A 23,632-nucleotide genomic window follows, 5' to 3' on the forward strand; every position below is an offset into this window, starting at 1 on the left:
CTGCCCAGGGCAAAAGGCTTCACTCTACCAGAACACAAGAGCACCATTAAGAACCTACTGAGCCAGAGGCTGTGCAGACAGTTATCTCTAATCTTTACAACCTACAAAAGTTACGATTGTCTTTCTCTGGATGAAGAAGTGACCTTCCCAGGGTCGTGCTGGGGTCTCTGCCTCCAGAGACGACTCACCCCCTGTGGCAGGCTCTCGCATCTCAACCACTCCAGTGTGGGCCCCCAATCCATTGAAGCCCTTGCTGATTCTGGTTGATGAGACCCTGCTCTGTGACAGGCCTGCCTGTCCATTAAAGTGACATCTTCAGTGGGTCTGAGATGAGTTCTTCCAAGGTCTCCTCCACCCACCACCGCTGGCCTGCCCTGACCTTCTGTGGTCTCTGCCTCCATCCTCCAGACTCACAGCTCTGTTCTCAGTGAGACCTGTAACCCAGCCAACAAGAGCCGTCCTGGCTCCACAGAGGGCCCTTCTCAGAAGCTCCTCCAGAACCCACAGATCAAGCCTCATCACTTGATGGCTCCTGAGCATCAATGGAGTTTTAGTCCCAAATCTAGAGGAGCATTTTCTAGAGTGCTATCTACTGAGGATTACTCTCTGGAGAAGGCTTCAAATAAATAAAAGTAGGTTCCAAGGGCAAAAAGCCTTGGGAAATTCCTCCTGGGGATACACAAAACACCATCATTTCTGAGATGCTTTGCAGTAGAGAAACCTGCTCCAGATTTCTGATTTTACGAATTTTTAAACTAAAACTAAATCCATATCCTAAGCAGCTCTGACCCGTCCCTGGATTCACTTCTGCACAGCCAGGACTCCTGACGGCCCTTTTACTTGAAAGGGACACTATGCCCAAAGGAGGCAGGTGTGACAGCAGGGAAGTGAAGGGCTGTGTCACGCACGCAGTGAGTGTGGCACTCCCTCTGGCTCCACACCGAGAGCTGCCCGCGGTCTCAGTTCTTGGTTTCACTGATGAAATATTCATATACTGAAGCACAGTAAATCAAGCTCTGTCAAAGCCAGTGAGCGCAGGGTCTTTCCACAGACTATTCAAGAAATAACCAATACATGTGAAAGATAATCGCTTTTAATTTTCTAAGTTTTCACTTCTTGTGCAACATAATAAAGGCAGATTTATGTGACTCGATATGACATTTTACAAAAACATTTCCCTCCAACATCTGATCAGTAGTATATAAATATTTACAATGAAAAAATAGGCAAGGAAAAAGGAAATCTTCATTATCCAAGTCAATTTCTTTCCAATGCTTATCAGAATTTTGAAAATAAAATACTTCATTAACTTTCTAGTCCCCATATTTACATACTGCTTCAGGTGACAGATGTTTTTGTTCCACGTCACTCCTACTTTGTTCTACACTGTTCTAGAGCTATCTGAAAGAGTAAATTAAATATAAAAATGTAAACTTTGAAGGAAGAGAAAAGAACAATAAACATGTGTAAACGCACTAAGATATAAAGGTTCTTAATATTTTACAACACTAAAAACAAAATAAAATGCTCTATATATTTTCTTAGTAGGGACATTTTGTTTCAATTTAATTTGACTATATTAACAAAAAATTGGCTCTAAGGAGAATGTTAAAAAAATAGTGATGACATCACCACCTTAACTGATGGATATCCATCGCCCTAGTTTTTGCTAAAAGAAACTGATTTAAGTGGCAAATATAAATTATATCACGAGGGTTTAAGAAGCCTCAACAAAGTGTGGTATCTTTTAAATATGAAGACTTTTAGAAATAAATTTTAATAGTGCAAACCAGCCTATTTAACTTAGTGATATTACAAATAGATTCCACTCCGATGTATAAAAACAAGACTGATTCCGCCAGACGCCACGCCGAGGAAACACCCAAGCGTCTGTGGGCAGGAATGGTGGACGCCCGCAGCACGTTCGTCACCTTGAGAATTTGAATGTGAGTGTTTGTGTCTAAGAATGCGATTAATAGCAGGGGTGGCTCCTCAGAGGACACGAAAGCCCTCACGTGTGGGAGCTGCGCCGCCCTCTGGCACCCAGGGACACCCGGAGTCTTGGCTCTCTGGCTTTATAATGCTCATTGAAGTCCAACCTGAAGCTGAGGAACCGGAGACTTTCATCCGAGCTGGTGGTCAGCAGCACCAGAAACTGCTGCACGATCCCCTGAAAAGAGACACAGAGAGTGAAACGCTCGTTTCAGAAAGGAAGTGTCCACAAGCCCATCCCACATCCCACCATTCTCATCTCACTTGGGGCTGTTTTTCCTCCCAAATCCACAAGTCTCACATGAACCCCCACCATGGCAGGCGTCTGGGTGACAAGAACTGCTCTGGGTTCACAGAGACAACGGCAGCCCATGATCAGGAAATATGCCCATTCTACAATACAAATTAGCAAAGCATACATTTTATTTAAAAGAACTAGCCGACAGACTTTTCCTTTTGGCCCTGAGTTGTACAAGAATAAGCAAAACAGCCAAGCAGCTGATGATAACCCATTCTGTTCTTTTACTTTGTATAGAAAACTTCGTGTTAGTTGCCCCTTTCATCTTTCATGTGAGTTATGAGGGAACGTTAACCATAAAGCCCTGACGGGGAACAAAGTGAGACCAGGCTCTAAACCTCAGGGTCCAGGGCCTCTGCGGACGGGAGGCTGTGCTCGCCTTCCTGAAGGGCAGGCAGAGGGCGGCCCCAACACCTCTTTCTCAAGGGGGCTTTGTAAAGATGATGGGATACGATGGAAGTTTATGAAAACTCTGACAGGACAGAGTCACGGACTGCTTCTGTTCAGGGCTGAGTAAGGCACTCAGTAAGTACAATCTCCACGCCGCCAGGCTCCATGGCCTATCTCACGGCTGGCAGACACCTGTCTGTCCAAGGTAAGTGCTGCTCGTCTCTACAGCTCCAGTTTGGAGATGTCCTTATCTGCAGGGAGAAGTCACTGAAACACCACACATCCGTCTCCATCCTCCCCAACTGGAAGAGCAGTCACTTTCCCTCTCCCTGCTTCCGGGGCCATCCTGGAGAGCTGGCACGTGCGGAGACTCACGTATATTAGACACGGTAATTTTACATTTGAACAAGCACGCAGTGTGCCTGTGTGCGAATGTCACTTTGTCTTCCTGGGTAAAAGACGACTTAGGAGACAGCTCCTAAGGATGATATTGCTAAAAATATAGACAGTGACTTCCTGTTAAGCCATGAAACGGAAACAAGATGATGTGTGAAACCCTCTACAAGGAAATCTGAGGAGCATTTCGTTCCACGGTTTGGGGCTCTCAGTGAGCACTCATAAGCAGTAAATGACTTAACATCCTGCCGTTACAAGCACCAATACAAAGAGAACCAAAAAGGACTTTTTTGTTAAGAAAAAGAAATCTGAATGGTAATGATTTATAATGATTAACACTGTAATTTGAGTAAAACTGGGATTATACTGATTCAGATTACTTTTTAAAAAAATTTACTGGGGGTGCCCAGTGATGGTTAAGTTCATGTGCTCCACTTTGGTGGCCCAGGGTTCGCAGGTCTGGATCATGGGCACAGACCTGCACACCACTCATCAAGCCATGCTTTGGCAGCATCCCACATACAAAACAGAGGAAGACTGCCACAGATGTTAGCTCAGCAACAATCTTCCTCTAGAAAAAACAAGAGGATTGGCAATAGATGTTAGCTCAGGGCAATCTTCCTCACCAAAAAGAAAAGTCTTAACTCTATCAGGAAAATGTGTAACCGTCATTGTCTCTTTTAGAAATGAGCACACGGACACATGTTTAAGTTACATGTTACTCCTTTGCAGCTGTACAAGCATCTTAATTAACAGTATGGAAGTGACCATCAGGTATCCATCTTTAAGAAATGAACACACTACATACATGACATTGGGTCAAGAGGGCAGCTCATTAATCACAACATCTGGCCAATAACGATATTTTGGCATTGAGCATAAACTAGTCATTACCACCATTTATGAAACACGTTTTCAAGAAAAATGCACTAGTAGGCCAATGTCAGAGTAAGACCACTTGCAAAACAGGCAAATTTCGCCCTTAGTGATACTGAAGAAAAATACAAAATTAAAAAACATGACAACTGTGGGAAGCAAACTAGGTCCCATGGAACAGGGCGGTGGTGTTTCCTTTCATATTCTGAACCACAGGAATACATCAGCACACAAAACAGAAGGTTCAAAGGTCGGAGGTCAATGCTTGATTTGTCTTTCCAATAGTTATCAGTAACTGAATGGAAAAATTCTTCATAAAGTCTTTTCATCTATATTTCCACCACTAAAATCACACTGAGAAACAGATGCAATCAGAAACCAAGTCCACGAAATAGAAATAAGGAGCAGAGCACAGAGACCGTGTCAGTCGGCTTCTCTCAGCAACTTCAGGTCTGTCCACTCAGCTACCCCACCCTCCGAGCCCAGCTGCCCTGGCTCCTGGGTTCCTCTCACCACACCTTCCCGCACCTGTGATCCTGAGGCACCCTCAGCGGGCCCGCAGTACATGCCACACCTCGGACTCACAAAGAAGGCCGAGCCGTCTTCCCAGAGCTCCTACCCACGGCCAAACACTAGCACCATCCCAGGCCGGGGTTCCAGTCCCGGCCGCACCAGAGAGCAGGCAGCCCAGAAGCTCCGGGAAGGGTCCCGGCCAAGGTGGGCCCCTCTGTGGCTGCTACTCACACGTGCACAGAAAGTGCTGGCTGATGGAAATGACTCCTTCCAAATCATTTTGACGGCACCTGTCAATTACAGACAACAAGCAAGGGGAGGAGTCGGACAGCGGTTTTCTTCCCCTAACACACACCTGGTAGAAGTGTGTCAATATTCGCAGCTGTGAACACATTTTTGGTATAGATTCTTGAAATTCGTGAATCCTCTGGTTCTCCTCCTCCTCCTCTGCTGCTGTCACTCCCCACTGGCCCTGAAGAATCAGAAGGACCAAATTACATGAAAATCTGGATGGAGAGGCTGTCAGAGGGGGACTGAGATGGAATGTTAGGAGGGGGGATGCATGCTTTGTATGCCCCTGGACTGCTAAAACACTTGCGACCATTTTCTATGCCAAAGTGTTCTCCAGCTTACATTTTTCAATTAATAATGTACCTTGGAAATATTTTATATTAGTACATATGAGTACACATAGAACTCCCTGTTTTTAATAACCATGGTATTACACTGTGTAACATGGAACAATTTAGATAATTCGTCACAAGCTCACCAGTCTTTTGCTGTTACAAACAATGCTGTAATAAATAACCCTGTATTTTTCTGTCATCCTGTACACATTTTTAATACAGACAGCATACATAAAAGTGGAACCAGGCGGTTGAAGGTAGTGGCACCCCTTAAACCTCACAGTCACTCTACTTCAGTGCGAATGCCTCCTGCTATCTCCCCCAAGCATGACGTATTTTTTGTAGTGGAGAAATATCCATCTACGTCTACTCTTGTTCTCAGTCAGTGGCGAATTTCACTAAATGCCTTTTCAGCCAGCATATATAGGAATTATCATAAGATTCTTTCCCTTTTATCAGTTAACATACTAGATTACATTAATAGATTTCCTCCCCCTTTGTATTCCTGAAATAAACCCCAGTACTGGTCCATTATTCTTTAAATATTCTGTTAAATATTTTCCACTGACATTCTACGTAAGACTTTTTCTCTCAATCTCTATAACCCAGAGCTGGTCTTTCTTCTTGCATTTTGGTGTCACCTTCACAAGCAGAATTTGGGAGCTTTCCTCTTCTACGACTTGGGACAGTCACTGAGCACTCAAGCTCATCACTGCTGGAAGGTTGGCGGGGTTTCTCGGTACTGTCAACCCGGCCCCTTTCAGGCGGCAGACTACGCAACAACTTTACTTCTGGTTTGGTAGCTGTTCTGTTCAGAATCTGTTTTCTCTTCGGGGGTCCATTTTGGAAATGTATAGAAAATCATTTCCCTCAAGTATGTAGGTTTATTTGCATAAAACTGAGCAAAATCATATATGGTTTTTTCCTCACTTATTCTGTACGTTTGTGCTTTCTCCTCCCGTTATCTCTTGGGCTAGTTAATAGCTTATTTCCCCACCATCGCTTGTACCCCAAAAGAAGCTGGTCTTGGATCTTACTAGCCCCTTTGTTCTGTCTTCCGCTTCACTAACTTCCGCTCTTGTCACCACCAGATATCGCCTCCGGCCCCTCAGGGGCATTTCACGGTTGCCTTCCTAGCGTCAAGTGGGGCGTCTAGTTTACTTACTTTCTCTCTAGTGTATTAACATAAGCACTGAGGAGGATGGAGTTTCATCATCACGTCCTAGTCATTTCTGTGCGTCTGAGCTCTTGTGGTCTGAGAGAAACTGAATTATACTTCTAACAGTGACGTGTTTTGATCCACTTTTCCTGTAGTTCCTACTCTTCATTTTATGACTGTTGATACTAGACTGTTTCGGTCCTCATGGTTTGCACCTGTCATTGTCACGAGGCACCCTCACCTGGTTTACTGCTTTTTGCCCTATCTGTAGCCTGCTTTCCTTTGAAGAATTTCACCTCCTTAGTGTGCCTTGTCCACTCTTTTCTCTTCACACTTTCTACATCACCCTGTTCCAAGTGTCTCTTCTAGACCAGAACTTCGCAACCGGCACGTCTTCCCAGGTAACGAGCCAGCCTCCACCACAGGTAATCCAACCCACTTACCAAGGGGACCAACCAAACGGTGTCTCTCACTGAGAGTCCTCTTCTTTCAGCAGGTGGGTTCAGCTCAGTTACCTTTATTGATAAGACAGTACGTCTGGTCTTGGTTCTGTCATATATATATGAAATGTTTTCTGATTTACTTGAGGATGGTAATCTTTCACTACATAGTCTTTGTTTCTTCTGATAATCTGGAAGATTTATATTTTTGTTCTAGTGCATAACTTTATAACTACAGCTTCACAAAACTTACCATTTTCATCATTTTTTACTTTAGATGGCATTGACAGCCTAATCAGAGCAATAATGATTAGTGTCCTCCTTCTTTTTTGCTCCCTGACATTAAAAGACATTATTTTCATGTTTATATCTTTTAATATACTTATACCTGTTTTATTTGCTTTATGAGCTTTAAAAAACATTTTTTGATGTTGGGTTTTTAAAGTTGATGAAATTACAAAATTTATATTACTTCCTATCTCTTCTTCTCCTACCAAACTTTTATTTTTTAAACAAATTTTTTAAATATACTACTTTACTGTAGTATAATACATACAAAGAAGTACCAGAATCCTAAGTGGACAAGCATGAAAAACTGTCACGAGATGAACAGACCAGGCACCACCATCTAGACGAAGAGACAAGACGTTACCAGGGCCCCAGAAGAACATCTCGGGCCCTTCCTGTCACAACCACCTTCTCCTCTCAGAGGTACCCAGCTACAAGGTATGATGTCTGCAGTGTCTAAGAATGCATTCCTGTTGAGTATGTACGTAGGAGTGGACAGGCTGGGTCAGAGTATCGTCAAATTCAGCTTTAGTCAACTGCCAGCCAGCACTCCCAAGCGGCCATTAACAGCTTCTCCTCTACCAGCAGGGTATAGCAGTTCTCAATTTTTCACATCCTCATCAACATTTACTGTTGTCCACTTCAAAATTTTACTCATTCTCTTGGGGATGTAATGCATATCACTGGGGGTTTTTAACCTTCATTTACCTGAGGACTACTGAGGGTGAGTACCTTTTCATAAATTTGAGGCCTATTTTGAAAGGAGTTATCTTATCGATTCCTGAGAGCTCTTTATACATTCTGGTCACTTACCAGCTGTCACTTACGTGTACATAAATATCTTCTCCCATGCTATAGGCTTGCTTTTTCATGTTCTTAAGGGTGTCTTTGATAAACAGACGTTACTAATTGTAGGAGAATGATTCATTTTTAACTTATTTTATAGTTATTCTTAAGTTGCCTTCTACAAGCTCCAGCATTTTACCTTCATGTTCAGATTTACAACCACCTCACGGTGGCTGTGTGTGTGTGTGTGTGTGTATGGGGTGGGTGGTAGGGTCAAGACACAGTTACCTAACCCCGCTGACTGATGCTCTATTCCCCACTGTCCTCAGGGCCACCTCGATGAAGAATTGATGACTCTAACCGTGTGGGGCTGTTTCTTGGACCTTATTCTGCTCCATTGGCTTGTCCCCCGTGAGCCAGCACTGTTAATTACTGTAATTATATTGGAAGTCTTGAGCGTATATGTATACTCAATTATAAATGCATATCCTCTAATTCTGTTCCTGTTCAATATTCTCTTCACTATGCTAGGCCTTATGTATTTCCACATAGATTTTAGAATTAGTTTATCATTTTCTATCCCCCCAAAAACACAAACTGTTGGAATTAGAAGTGGGATCCATGAACACCATATATTCCTCTATTTATTTAGGGGTCCTTTAACATCTCTCGGGGAGGCAGTAGTCAGCAAATTTTTTTTTGTAAAGGACCAGAAAGCAAGTATTTTAGGGTCTGGGAGCCCTAAGGTCTCTGTCACATCACTCAGCTCCACCGCTGCAGCACAGAGCCAGCACAGACAGGGGAACGAGCAGGCCCGGCTGTCCCAGCGACACTGTCTACAGAGACCGACAGGCGGCAAATCTGGTCTGCAAACCTCAGGCTGCCAGGCCCTGTTTTACAGTTTTCTGTATAGAGGTCTTGCATATGTTTTATTACATTTTAATCTTCTTTTAATGGCATTTCTCTTAAAACTTCATTATGTTTGTTGCTGATAGGAAGAAATATAATTGATTTTTGCATAGTGACCTTGTTTTCTGCTACCTTCATAAATTCACTTCTTAATTCTGGTAATTTACCTAAAGATTATTTTAGATTTTCTATGTCAACAATCATGAATTTTGCCAAAAAAAAAAAAAAGGGAAAAAAGACAGCTTTCTTTCTTTCTCTCACTTTGTATTTCTTTTTCTTGGTTTACAACACTGGCTGGCCCGCAGGGCAACACTGAATAAAGTGGGGACAGCATCTCGCCCCACAATCCATCCACACCACTAAGTATGATGCTTCATTGTAGATATCTCAGACAAGACTTACCAGATTTTCCTTGGAATTAAATTACTTTATCTATTGAGACGATCACAAAATCTTTCTCCTTCAGTCTATAACTGTGGTAAATTGTAACATTTCTACTAGAATGACAGAAGAGCTCTGCACTCTTGGAACAACCTGGAACTCATTGGTAAAGGCCCATCCTTCAATATATCACAGCTTGGCGATATTCTCCTGGGTTTTACACCCACGTTCACGACAGAGACTCGTACAGAGTGAAGAGCAACAAAAGCCAGACTTGTCTAAATGCTTTGTTTTGTAGATTTGACTTTGGAAACAAGTAGCTATTTTACATAATTAAATCCAACTTTGTTTTATAACTAAAAGCTATCCCTAAAAATTAAAAGCAAAAATGAGATCAATTCACCTGTGTACTGAGTTGGCATGACCTCATGGGAGTAACCATTCCCAGGGGCATTACGACGTAGAATCTCATGCACACACCTAGTGGGACACACTGCTCACTAACCACACTGTTGCTATACTGTTGGGGGCAGTACCACGACTCTCGCTCTAAGACAGGTGTGTGTACAGGTGTGTGTGAGGGTAAGTGTAGTCAGATAACAATGGAGTAAGCTGTTAGAAACAAAGATTTCCAATGTCTAACATATTAAAAGAAAAAAAGAAAAGCCCTTTGATCCTAAATTTGCATTGGAAGTATCATCATAAATGTAGGAGTTCTGAAGAGAAAAGTGGAAAGCAAGCAGAGGACTGGAGGAGGAAGAGGACCCTTAGGAACCCTCTGCCCAACAGCAGCACGAGAGAAAGAAAGGACAAAATGCTGACAGTGAAGCAGGCAGGGCTGACTCCAGCACAGCATCCTCGCAGGAGGGTTCTGAAACCTTTCTCTGCGTCTTCTGCATAATCTCTTTAAAACTTCAGTGGACCTTAGGTCTAAATGACCGCTTCATAAATTATTTTGCCTACTGAATTTAAATGACTTCTCAGATACAGTTTCAGCTTTTAGATCTCCTACCGTAGCCCTAAGCATATCTGAATAAAATACACTGAATAAACCTGACTTATTATGTAGATCTGTTCCACTCCAGCACGGACGGTTAACAGTCTGGAGAGGGAAGCATCAACTCCCACACACTGGCTGCCATGCTATTCTCAGAGTGTGACAATTCTAAGGACTAGTTTTTGCAGATTTCCTCCAGAAGGGCAGATTCTCTGGGGCATGTGGGCAGTTTTAAAAATCACAGCAGTGGTTGGCACTTATTGAATACTTACTAAATGCTAAATAACTGGCATACCTCACCACACGTAAGTAACTCACTCCCATTTTACAAATCAGGACACTACATCTTAGAGAAGTCAAGTCACCTAGAGACACAAAGCCACTGAGTAACAGTCGGGGTCGAATCTTCAGTCTGCCCGGTACCAAGGCGTGCCAGGGCATGGGCCAGGAGTCTCTGCGTCACAAACTCCGACATGTCAGAATCAGAAGCAACTGCTCTTGGCAATACAAATGGAGTAAGTGTTATACCTATTTCCAAAATCTCCTGAAGAAACAACTTGTGCTCTAACTGGTTGTGAATTTTCCAACCTAAATATGACCCTCTAACACAAATTTTAAGGGAATACTCAAAAAGAAAACTAAACAAACTATATTAACTGAAAAATCTGTCACCACCCCAGGAATAAGCAACTTGAAAAAGTAAAAGATTAAAAAGATTATATCAAATACGAGAAATCCCATAAAACACCAAACTTGCTCAATAAATCTTTGTAATTCGAGGTCATGGAAGACATGAAATACTTTGGCAGGGTCACTGAAAACGGCCACAGGTGCGGAAATTTGGTTCCCATGTGTATATGTGCACCCCTCAGCTTCAGATAGCAGAGCGAGGCAGTGTCAGGCTGCCACGCGGCAGAGACACCAACACAGACACCTCAACATTTACTAATGAAACGTGGCAAGGGATCTGTGATTCTCGTGAACACTGGTGTCTTTGTTTTGTAAAACATGATGATGATAGTGATGGTGACCACTCCGTCTAAAAGTCAGTACCTCCTCAGGGCTCCAGATGTAGATGGGAACACAGCCTCAGCTTTGTGAATATTTCCGCAGGAAAGCTACTTGCTACATTTGTGATTACTGTGGCAGTAAGTTTATTATTTAAATTAATAAATCCACCGGTATAAAAACCACACCTCAGTTTCACGCTGTCTCTTTTTCTCTTCAAACTGTGACCGTCTCTGCAGTTCTTCTAGGGCAGCTCTGTAGATCGCATCTTGAGCGTTCTGAAGTTCAATAATTTGATCAAACACGGCTCTAAGCTGGTTTAAAAGTGCCTAAAGAGAAAGGAAATGTTTTTCTTTTTATCAACAGACTTCATTATGCTCATTACTACGTTTTTCAAATAGAATATTGATAATTCGTAAAAAGATACTACAAAACAAGATATCAACTCACATTGTCAGTGCTCACTCGGCGTTCACTGACTCATTATCAGCCCCTCACCGAGCACCACCAGGCAGCAGGCACTGCACCAGGCCCTGGGAGAGCAGGGAGCTGTGCCGCAAGAGCAACAGCAACAAGCCCTCCACACACATCACCACCAGAGCTCACACCAACCTCACAAACCCCAAGCGCTGGCCCACATGCCAAAGCTAGCAGTGAGCAGCTGGGTCAGGGGGGGAATTATTCCAAGGATTAGAAAGGAAAGGAAAGCACCTCAATTTTTTTTCTTTTGGTGACACAAACCAAAATCAGACATGGAGAATATGAGAAAGGAAATTCTTAATAAAATATTTTTAAAAATCCAGCAAGGTTTTAAAAAAACGGGGTATCATATTTTATACCAGGAATGAAAGGATGGTTTAACACTGGGAGAAAAACTCTACATGTTTTGAAAACATATCAACGTCACAGTACATATTTCTAGTTCATTTCTTATGAGTGTTGCAGAGTATTCTTCAGTATAAATCTACCATATTTTAGTTATTTATTCTCTTAGTGTGGCACAGAAATAAGAAGGAAACAGAATGATATCTACAGCAGAAAATCATTTATGTCAACATAAAATATATCCATTCAAAATACCATATATATACCTACGGTGGGACAGCAAACACACTGACACTGGTGCCAGCCGTGGGGAAGCGGCGGGGAACTGCGGAGTTGGTGAAGAGGTTACCGTTAAACCCAACAACCACCAGAGGACTTCTGTGGGCATGGTCAGCAGTGTGCCACAACTGAAGAGGAGGATTAACTCCATCCTCTGCCATCTTAGATTTTTTAAAAGTCCGTTAACAATTTTGGGGGGAAAAAAGATAATTTCAATAGTTCAAGAAAAAAATCATGTTAAAATGTAACACCCACTCACAATTTATATAAAACATGTAAACTAGTACTAGTTTCGAGTACAAACTAGTATTCGAAGGGACCTACTCAATTTGAGAAAGGTCCTATCAGATGTCTTGGCAAACACCACAGTTAATGGCAAAATAATAAAACAGATCCTTAATCTCGGGAATAAGGTGAGGAGTCTCACCTGAGCTCCCAGTCAACTTAGCTAACACCCTAACGCAAGAAAAAGCAGCAGAAGGCATACCCTGTGGAAAGAAAGAAACAAAACCGTTTTTCCTTGTAAAAAATAGGATCTAGGGGCTGGCCTGGTGGCACAGTGGTTAAGTTCGTGCACTCCACTTCGGCGGCCTGGGGTTTGCCAGTTCAGATTCCAGGCGTGGACCTATGCACCGCTTGTCAAGCCATGCTGTGCCAGGTGTCCCACATATACATAAAGTAGAGGCAGATGGGCATGGATGTTAGCTCAGGGCCAGTCTTCCTCAACAAAAACAAGGATTGGCAGCAGATGTTAGCTCAGGGCTAATCTTCCTCAAAAAAAAAAAAAAAAAGGATAAGCAGATCTAGAAAATTTTGGAATAAAAAATGGATAAAAGATCAAAATAAAGAAATTAATAGCACTCCTATAGACCAGCCAAATTCCACAAAGGTAGTAATAATCTAACAAAAGATGTGTAAGATGTTTACGGGAGAAAAATGATATAACTTTATTGAGCAACATAAAAGAAACCTAGATAATTGGAGAGGCTCCAGTTCACAGATGGGAAGACACAACCAAGCTGATTTGGGGAGAAACAGAGACCTTGGCCTAACTCCGCTGTTGAAGACAACTGAAGAGCAGTGAAGACACCTGCGCCATTCCCATCCCCATCACTGAGGGCGACCTTGTCTGCTAAAACACTCCCCCTTTCTGAAGGGGCGCAATATGGGAGTTCAGATCTGGTTCACCTCGTTGTGGCAGCACCATTAGCAGTTGAGCTAACATCTGACTCTTCAGGGAAACAAAACTCACTAGTATTTGCTAAATGGCTCCCGGAATAACCTAACTCAAGAGAACGCAGATATCACAAAATGAACAATTCACGTTTTCCTTCATTTACTACAACGCACTGTGGGAAAGGATGACGCACGCACACTGATTTGCCGATAGAAGCAGCCGCGCAGGTAAAGCTGCTCCTCTGGTTACCACGGAGACCCTGGGATTCATACAGTAAACACTGTGCTCATCCTGAAAGTGGTTTGTTCTCTTGGAGGGGTCTTATTTTTATGACAAAAAAGTAAAGCAAAAGATGGAGATGGTCTAATTTTTTGTTTTTAATAAAGATTTATTTCCTCTAATTTGCTTTTTATTGTGGTCAAATAAAAAGTTATTATTTTTGGAACAATTAATCAATCTATGTGGTGATTTTCTGCTGCTTACTTCAAGGTAAGGGTGCTATGGGCCCCTTTTAGCAATCTGTTCATACAGGACAAGTACAAAAGTGCATTCTGTGGTGATGTCAGTTTGCAACAGTTCACTGCAATTTGAGATTTTTCTCAACAACGCACAAACACAAATTACAAAAATGTACACACAACGTACAACTGTCATGCCACAACCTCCACCTTCAAAATTATGTGTATCAAACAGCCTTGTTTTTCTTACTAAGTGGTATAATAAAAATATACAATTCATGCCAAGAACAGACTGTTTTAATCTGTTATATATATTGAGTTTCTTAAAAAACAAAAACATCTCTAGTGGTCATTTTAAACAAACCATCAAATTAAAAGTAAAACCATCAGCCAAGGGACCATTTCAGAAATGATTAGAAAGCCTTTAGCATAATGACTCCCTCAGTGAAGTCAGTAGAGACAAACTCACGTAAACATTCCATTATCACATGAAAACCTTGCTATAGGCAAAAATATTTTCTCCTTGGACTCTGTTCATATCGGTGGAAATCTTCCAGAGGCAAGAAGAATGACTATTTAACTCGTTTCATACAGAATTTTCATCTATCTAAGTGGGTTAAAACTCCTATGTTATCAACTGAGTTCTCCTTATTTGCCACAATTAATCCGATTTCAGTGTGGGTATAACCTCAGTAGTTCACACATTTTCCAGAAAGCACTAAATCTCTCATAAATCTCTCTGTCAAGCATATACACAAGACAGTGACTTTTAATTGTTTAAAAACAGTAGCAACTAACACTTAGGTACCAGGCACTATGGTAAACAGTTTATGTGAATTACATAATTTAATTCTCACAAATCTACAGAGAGGAGTATCATGCCCTTTTAAAACACAAGAACACTGGGGCACAAGCTGTGAAGTTGAACTGAGACCTGGGTCCATCTGCCTGCAGAGTCCCTGTACTGTCTGACTAGGACACTCAGCACACACATGGCAGCAAAGGCCTCGAGTCCAGGAACAATGTCCTAGCTGTTACAACCTCGACTCATCCGAGAGTGTATCAGGACACTCATCTACAACTACTGAACAATAAATGTGTCACTGACAGACAATGCACAAACTTTCTGTGATCTCAGCCTGATAAGGATGAGGTTAAGTAATAGCAATAGAGGCTAAAAGGCTTGAGGTGTGCATTTCTTAAATTACTAATTACACTCAAAGTATTTTAAATTACTCTTGTGCCATTATTTCAAATTATTTATAAAAATATTCTATATAGAAGCATCTTTGATCTGAGCGATTTTTTAACACACATGACCGCTAATTCTTTAATAATGAAATTTGGCATATCAAAATATCTGTTTTCCTAGCCATGGCTGACTAACCAGATATACTAAAAATGCAGACAAAATTAAAGCCCTTTCAAGCGGTGCATTTCCCACAGAAGGACCCTTGAAGAGAGTGGAGGTTTAGTCCAAAGCAGCCCTCTGCAAGCCTAAAACTTCTCTGAAGTTGCACATTTAATGTCAAAAATGTACTTGAAATTTTGCCTCCTACTTCACAATATACTTGTTTCAAGTGAAAGCAGTGTGTTCCTTGTTTCCCTAGATCTTTGAATAAATCAAAACTCCAGGAAGACTTGCAACATGGAACATGCAACTTTGACAACAGGGCTTAAAGGAAAGAAGTGTGGGCCCAGGAAGCTTCAGGTTCACCTGCACAGACACCGACGTTCTAACCCTCGCAGCTGGTGCCGTCTTCATGAAGACGGGACGGAGAGCAGAGCAGGCAGTCATCCCCGGGAGGAAACGCACATGCAGCCTGGAGGCTGCGTTCTCCTGCACCTCCGGACAGGCCCCCACCGCTCGTTCTGTCCTTACAGCACTTTGTTTGGTTCACTGTGCTCAGATGTTACCCCTCCGTAACTCAAAACCATCACTCAGGATTAACTCTTCTCTTTTCAACAACCACAAGAAGACACTATTATTACATCTAGGAAATAAACGAGTGTTCTCATACCCTTTACCATTTTTATACCCATTTTAGAGCATGTTCTTGTTTCAGCACTATTGTTCCAATTCTGTTCAGAATCAGTGTTCCTGGAAGATCAAATAACAAATAAACTTGTCTCAACAAATGTGGGCATCAGGCAATTTCTAAGATGCCCCATTTGACAGGAATCCAAGGAAAGAAGACTATTACTGTTGCTTCTTGTTTCTAAACAACACGTCAGTCTTACCCTGGAGTCGGTGTCCAGCAGACACCGGGAGATGATGGTGTCCAGGAACACCTCATGTGCTGCAATGATATGGTCCAAGTCTTGGGCCTGCTGCACTTTGTTCCAAAGTTCATCCCAGGAACATTCTAGCACCTGAGAAACAATAACGTGAAACTTAGGGATAAAGTCACGTTCTTCCCAGTACAGGGTCTTCTACAAAATGCACCACACAAAAGCAGAAAGCATGACTTATTTAAACTAAAATCAATAGATGATGGGAAGATACCTCAAATGTAATGTAATACTGCATCTGATGAATGAAATGGACCATCTCAGACGCCAGAATGTGGCAGTGATGCAGCACCCCAGAGAACTCTGCAAGAGAGCCAGAGAACTGATGTTAGACACCACTGGGAGCACACGTAAAACCAACACAATGCTCTCCCTCCCATGTATCTGCAGTCTACCTTTAAAAAACAGAATCACTAGCTTTAACTCTTGACCCTTAAAAACAGCAAACAACCTTTCCATAATCAATTCCTGTGCCATTCAAGCTACACAAAGATTTAGCTATCTACTCAAGCAGTATTATATTATTTTACAAAATATAAGGACCTAATAAGAAATGGCAAAAAATGAAATGATTGTATTTGAAAATTAAATAGAAAAACTTTACTTTATAATAATGCAATCTCTTGAATAAACATAAGCTCAATTTTACGGCTTCTTTACAATTAGTCTGGCTACTGTGCATGAAACATTTACTATTCCCTAGCTATCTGGAGACAAAACTGACATTTCCTTAAGGACCCAAATGTGACCTTGTCACCTAGGAGAAACATGAATCTTGGAGGGAGGGGAGCCTGAGCTCAGCCTCAGCCTCTCTCCTTTACGAGATTAGAAAGCCATCAACAGGCTTGAAGTTCACCATGGAGCAGCCGTGCTCTGCTCACACTTCTACTTTTTCACTCAGAGACTCCACCAGAGTATTACGGGACACTGCTGTACCTGAGTGACGGTCAGAGGTGGGCCACTGGAGGAGTGACTACAGGGGGACCTTTAACGTGGGTCAGACGACATGTTGGTTACTGCTCCAAATGCCTTTAATTACCTACCTAGGTAAATAATTTGTTGCTGCATGCATTTATTCGAGAAAATGTTTCTGTCCCTTCTTAAGAGAGTAATGAGGAAGTGAGATATATAAACAGATATGAAAAAAATAATAGTGGTAATACATAATTTTTAAACACTCCCTTCTTCAAGTTAAGGATTAAAGTGACACAGTGGGGATTTTGCTGTTTTTAACACGTTCCGGTTGGCCAGGGAAAACAGCACGGCCACCTCAGCAGCTCAGCACATGCTCCAAAATCCACCTGATGCCTTCCACATGTCAGGCATCTGTAATCCATGAATATGGTAAGTATTCATCCAAAGAACAGGTTATACACTTTACATTTGATTTCTAAGCTTAGAATGAAGAATGTACTCTTCCCTGTTAAAACTATCAAAGAGGGCTAAGAAATCTAACCTAATACTCATAGCCTGTTGAACTAAAATTACTTTCCAATGTAGAAAGAGTATAATAAAACGCTGTTTTAACTGATACCCATCGGTGTTATGGTTTAAGGAAGCTTCTCTATTTGGGTTTGGCCAGGGCTGGAGCAGCAGTCTTCCCTGGAGAACAGGCTGCGTATTCTGAAAACAATCAACATGCATGCAGGCACGCACAACACACTGCTCTCAGGGTCCTTCCCGGGTGTGACTTGAGCTCTTTGTAGTGTGGCAATCCAAGTTATATGAAATAGTCTACATACCATTTGTGGAGGGTTCATTTTTTTTTAATGTTCTCAATTTTATCATAGAATTCTGGTGGACTTTTTCATCGAGAAACAAACTGAGTAATGTCTTTACAAATGACACATAATGATACTCAGGTCTCACTGTGACATCCACTGTCTCTAGCACACTGAGTGTTTCCAAAAATGCACTGCTTTATACATATTCACAGTGGCGTCGTTGGCTGACTGGCCAGCCTGTGGGACAACTACAGTTTACACCTAGCCACCCTGACATTTCCCTACCAGAGAAAGTCCGGCATCACTGACAAACCTGTAGCTTTCATCACACACTCCTGAGAGACGACTTAGCAAACAAGTGGACTACTCTCAGCACTCTCTCTGGAGGACCATTTATTGATTGACTGATTGATTGACTGTTATGGTGGTAATGGTGGTAATTTATTTGTCCTTACAATCTCTCTGTTCCGTGCTATAGAGACTTCTGACCTGGACTTTCCTTTTTATTAAATTTTTTTTATTGTGGTCATAACAGCTTATAACACAGTGAGATTTCAGTTGTACACTATTATTTGTCATACACCATATACATACGCCCCTTCACCCCTAGTGCCTACCCTACACCTCCCTTCCCCTGGTAACCAACAATTTATTCTCTTGGTCTGTAAGTTTGTTTATATTCCACATATAAGTGAAATCATATGGTGTTTGTCTTTCTCTGTCTGGCTTATTTCGCTTAACATGATGCCCTCAAGCTTCATCCATGTGGTTGCAAATGGGATCACTTTGTCTTTTTTTATGGCTGAGTAGTATTCCATTGTATATATATATATATACCGCCCCTTCTTTATCCAGTCATGAGTCGATGGGCACTTAGGTTGCTTCCACGTCTTGGCTATTGTGAACAATGCTGTGCTGAACACAGGGGTGCATAAGCCTCTTTGAATTGTTGATTTCCAGTTCTTTGGGTAAATACCCAGTAGTGAGATAGCTGGGTGATATGGTATTTCTATTTTTAGTTTTTTGAGAACTCTCCATACTGTTTTTCATAGTGGCTGCACCAGTTTGCATTCCCACCAGCGGTGGATGAGGGTTTCCTTTTCTCCACAACCTCTCCAACATTTGTTGTTATTTGTCTTGGTGACTATAGCCATTCTAATGGGTATAAGATGGTATCTAAGTGTAGTTTTGATTTGCATTTCTCTGATGATTAGTGATACTGAGCATCTTTTCATGTGCCTATTGGCCACCTGTATGTCTGCTGTGGAAAAATGTCTGTTCGTGTGGAGGACTCTATATTTATTAGAAAAGCATAGGGGCCGGCTCCATGGCCAAGTGGTTGGGTTCGCGCGCTCCGCTGCGGCGGCCCAGGGTTCGGATCCTGGGCGCGGACAAGGCACCGCTCATCCGGCCGCGTTGAGGCGGCGTCCCACATCCCACAACTGGAAGGACATGTAACTAGGATATACAACTGTCTCCAGGGGGGTTTGGGGAGATAAAGCAGAAGAAAAAAAAAAGATTGGCAACAGTTGTTAGCCCAGGTGCCAATCTTTAAAAAAAAAAAAAAAAACAAGAAAGAAAGAAACAAAAAGTTTCTTGGAGGGTACATCCAGAAGAGAGAGAATCTAAGAGAGGAATCCCTGAAAAAAAAAAAGAAAAGCATACAAACTTTTCTGTGGCTGCTCTCCATCATCTAGCTCCAAGTCAACTTTCTACACACAATGGAAGAAACTCAATTCCACGAAAACTCAAGTTTTTGTGGCTCTTTTTAGCCTGCATTTCTTGGGTCTCCCTAGAGTTTCCCACTGGAGTTACACTGACAGCCAGCCCACAGCACCTGGAGAACAGATGGATTAATCTACTAGCACGTCATGCATTTTTGCTAACATTTTTACATTTCATTTTTGAACTCCTTCATAATCCAGGAATTTTTCTCTAGCATTAAGACAGCCTGAAAATAGATGCATAGTGACCGAATCATTAACTCTATGTTATATTCTCTGATTTACCTGAGCACACAATTTCTCCACTACTGATTAATCTTGTGGATTCTTTAATGTCACCCACATTTGGAAAAGAAAATGCAACTGAATGACACAAAACAAAAACATCTGCAAAAAAATCATCCTGCAATGTTGGCGTCAACCTAAAATTCACAGCATTCAACCTCAGCTAGTCCTCCACGCTGCCTGCAAACCCTTTATTTTCTCTCCTTTACTCTCCAACAGCTGTTTTCAGCCATCACCATCCTTGAATCCTTGATCCTTGCCTTCTCTCCATTCTCTCCCCTCCCTCCTCCACCACGAAGGAGGGCAACCATCAGCTGGCGCCTCTCCACCTTCTGGCCACCAAGCCCACACATGCATCACCAGCACAGCTTTAAGGCTAACAGCCCCCCACTTTCAGGCTCGGAATGTCCTCTTCCTCTCTCACTTTCCCTCCAGGCTTGTCAGCCTCTCCTTCCTTCTTCCCATCAGCATTTAAACGACTCTTTAAACAAACAAGCTCTGCGGCCACCCCTGCTTCTTCTGTGCTGAGTGGCTGTCGCCCATGGTACCCGTTGCCTTCTCACTGCAGTCAGCGCCACAGACCTGCCCTAGCCAAGTCGCCCTCACCTGACTGTTAGGAACAGTGTTCAGTCTTCACCTTACTGATTTTCTGCAGCTGTGTCATATTCGATCATTCCCTCCTCCCTGAAATATTTCTTCCCTTGGCTTCAGAGAAACTACCTTCTCCCAGTGCTCTGCCCACCTTTCTGGTTGTTCCTCCTCATCTGCTTTAGGAGGTTGTTCCACTTCCCTTTGCTCCAAGACCTTTTCTCTTCTCCCTCTATTTCTAGGCAAACCTCATCGATGCCACAGCTTCAAATATCACCTAAGCTAACGACGTCTAAGCCTTATCTCTAGTTCAGATCTGTCTTGGCCTTCAGATCAAGTGGACCAGATGCATTGCATATTTCCTTAAAAACATCTCAAATCAATGTGTCTGAAACGGAAGCATGACCCCTAAACGTGCTCCTCCTCCACTGCTCCCCGGCCTGGTGAACGACACCACCATCCACCAGCTCCTCAAGTCAGAGACCCAGGCTTCCACCCTAACTCCATTCCTCCTCATCTACGCATACTCAATCACCAGTCCTGCTCCCAGGTGTCTCAAATCCACCCTCTCCCCAGCCTCACGGCTGCTGTGCTCACCAAGGCCAATGGCATCCCTCACACAAGATTACAACTGACAGTCTCTATTCTCCAATCTCACCCCTCAGATCCATTTTGCTCAATGATGCCAGAGGGGCTTTCAGAAACACAATACTCAGCATATCACTCCTCTCCCACTGCCATGTAGTCAAACTGACCCACACAAAACCTCAAGACCTGGTCCCTGCTTCGCTTTCTAGCCTCATCCGCTCACCCTATTTCCAAATATGCTATTCTGAGAAGACCCCTGCCCCACCCCCTACTCCCACACTCTTCCCTTGATCAACATGCTCATCTCTAGATGCCAACCTGGATGTCACTGCCTCTGGGAAGCCTTCTTTGTCCTACCCACGTCTGTCAGGTGTCTCCTTCTCATGTTCCTACAGCACCTGGTCTTTCTCATATCAAACAGCTTATCACGGTGTATTTTAAGTTCTTGTTAAAATGTCTATCTTGCCCTAATAGGCAACGAACTTCTTGATGACAGGGACCTTGTCCGTCATATCCATCACTGGATACCAAGAACAGGCAGCACAAAGTAGGCCCTTAATAATTATTTATTGAACGAGTGATCTCAATCCTCAAAATGAAAGTAGATAGTCTGCACTCACCTATGCCTTAACTAGTTAAATTCACGTCCTTTTCAAAATGTTCCCATGACCAAGGCAAATTTAGCAACAATGTTAAGATACATGTTCTTTTCTTTTATAGTCTTAAAGCAATACCAAATAACATATTTTCTCTCTAGAACAATCATCTTTTCTTGTGCCTAAAATGAGGATAGAGGACCGTGTCTTTAATGGCATTCTTGTAAAATAAAGCCTCTGAGAGTGAAGAGACCTACGGCTGCTGCTATGAGGACACTGACTGTTGACAGGCGCCTGACAGAATAATCCACATAATGAATGTGAATCCCTCTAACACCACAAGTCTTTCTCTTCCCATGTGAGAAACCAGTCAACAGCGATATGCTTTAAGCATTGCAGACCTCTAACTGCCTGGTTAAGGCTCCTACAACAGACTAGGACCCAATTCATAAGCAGAGCAAATTCACAAGGTACAGTACGGTCCTTTAATTCCTAAAAAATACAACTTACACCTGAAACACCGCTTGAATCTCTTTACCCAGCACCTTGAAAATACATTTAAAACATAAGTACTTATGTTTTTATGGTTGACCCTCAAATAACTGTTATTTGTGGATCAGCCCGGCATCTGTGCTGACAAGTAATCCTAAGAACCCCAAAAGCAAAGCAACATTTGCACTGAGGTCCAACAAATATATAAATACAGTTCCTCTCCCACTTGGTCAACTTAACAGTGGACAGTTTTATATACAATATCAAAAACGATCATTCTTGCCTTTAGCATATTTAGGCTCTAAGTGTTGGATTCATTTGTAATTCTTTACTGCCCTCTAAGGGCTGTTGAAAGAACTTCAAGGTTGATTTAAAAACACAAAGGTCTCTTACAGGCTTGACCATGTGGTTTAGGCATTTTCAGCCAGAAGCTCTGCTCATCTGGAGATGCACCATAAATAGTGCTGAGTGTCGTCAAAAATTATAAAAGCTTCTTTCTCTAAAATAGTTTCTTTACAATTCCAAACTCCCCTCCTTCAACCTGTACTTAGAACTGATGCTATGTTTAAAAGTGACTTTGTCAAAGCGCGCATCTGATTTATTTCTCAAGACCAAGGACTCACGGACGCTGATGAGAACCGGGAGTTTTCACAGCTCCTGCGGAAGGTCTCATCACTGCTCAGCTCCTCCTGCAACTCTATCACCAGGCAGGGGGTCATGACGACTCTCCCGAGGCTGCACTGGTCTTTACACAGATTCCATCCTGACCACCCAGGAGGGAATGCTGTCACCATGCCCAGCCCAGACAAGGAAACTGAGGCAGAGGATCAGGAACCCCACTGAGGCCAGACAGCTGCTGCTGGCGAAGTGGAACTAACCAGGCAACACAGCCCGGCATCTGTGCTGACAGCTAACCACTCAGCCTGAAGTCTGGCAGAGAAAACTTTTCATAAATGTGTTAACTACTGAGGACTGCTCACTCGTCCATATATACAAAAATGAAGTGCACAAGAAGAAACTTTTAAGAGAAAAATGTCTACTCATCTTTTAAGTTATCATTTCACTAAGTCTACAACAGTCAATTGTAAGATGAATCGTTATCATAATAATCACCAAGAAAGAAAAACATCTGCCAATTAAACTGGCAAAATGCCCTAAGAGTCCTGTGGGGACACCTCACCTGTAAGGGAGTGGACCACCTCTCCTGCCTCAACCACATTCAATTTTATTTCTAATAAGGACCAAAAAGGAGATTATTTCAACACCACTCTTATGGGGAGGGGAACCTCCATTCACCCCCTCCTCCCAATACACAAAGGCTGAGAAAGAATACAAGCTCATTTACTTGTATTTCTCTATTTCTTTTTGTTAAATGTTATTTCAAATACAAATTCAGTTGCCACTAATAGCGATACTTTTTAGAGTAATTAAATCTAACAAAAAATATTCCATACCACTGGAAAGAAACTTTTGCACCATTTTAGTATCAACAATTATTTGTTGTCCAGATGAGTAGCAAATAGATAAAAATACATACAAATGTCT

General features: G+C 42.3%; 1 protein-coding gene across 1 annotated transcript in view; it reads right to left on the reverse strand.

Moving 5' to 3' along the window:
- Positions 1-1,077: 1,077 nt before the first annotated feature.
- TUBGCP3 (tubulin gamma complex component 3) overlaps positions 1,078-23,632 on the reverse strand; it is an 84,125-nt gene continuing 61,570 nt past the window's right edge. The window contains exons 18-22 of the mRNA XM_070579309.1: positions 16,305-16,393; positions 16,040-16,171; positions 11,248-11,388; positions 4,821-4,937; positions 1,078-2,170 (exon numbers count right to left, since the gene is read on the reverse strand). Of these exons, the coding sequence (XP_070435410.1) occupies positions 2,012-2,170; positions 4,821-4,937; positions 11,248-11,388; positions 16,040-16,171; positions 16,305-16,393 (638 nt within the window). The 3' untranslated portion in view covers positions 1,078-2,011. The remainder of the gene's footprint in view (positions 2,171-4,820; positions 4,938-11,247; positions 11,389-16,039; positions 16,172-16,304; positions 16,394-23,632) is intronic.

Source organism: Equus przewalskii, chromosome 16 (genome assembly GCF_037783145.1).
Source record: "Equus przewalskii isolate Varuska chromosome 16, EquPr2, whole genome shotgun sequence".
Lineage (NCBI taxonomy): Eukaryota > Metazoa > Chordata > Mammalia > Perissodactyla > Equidae > Equus > Equus przewalskii.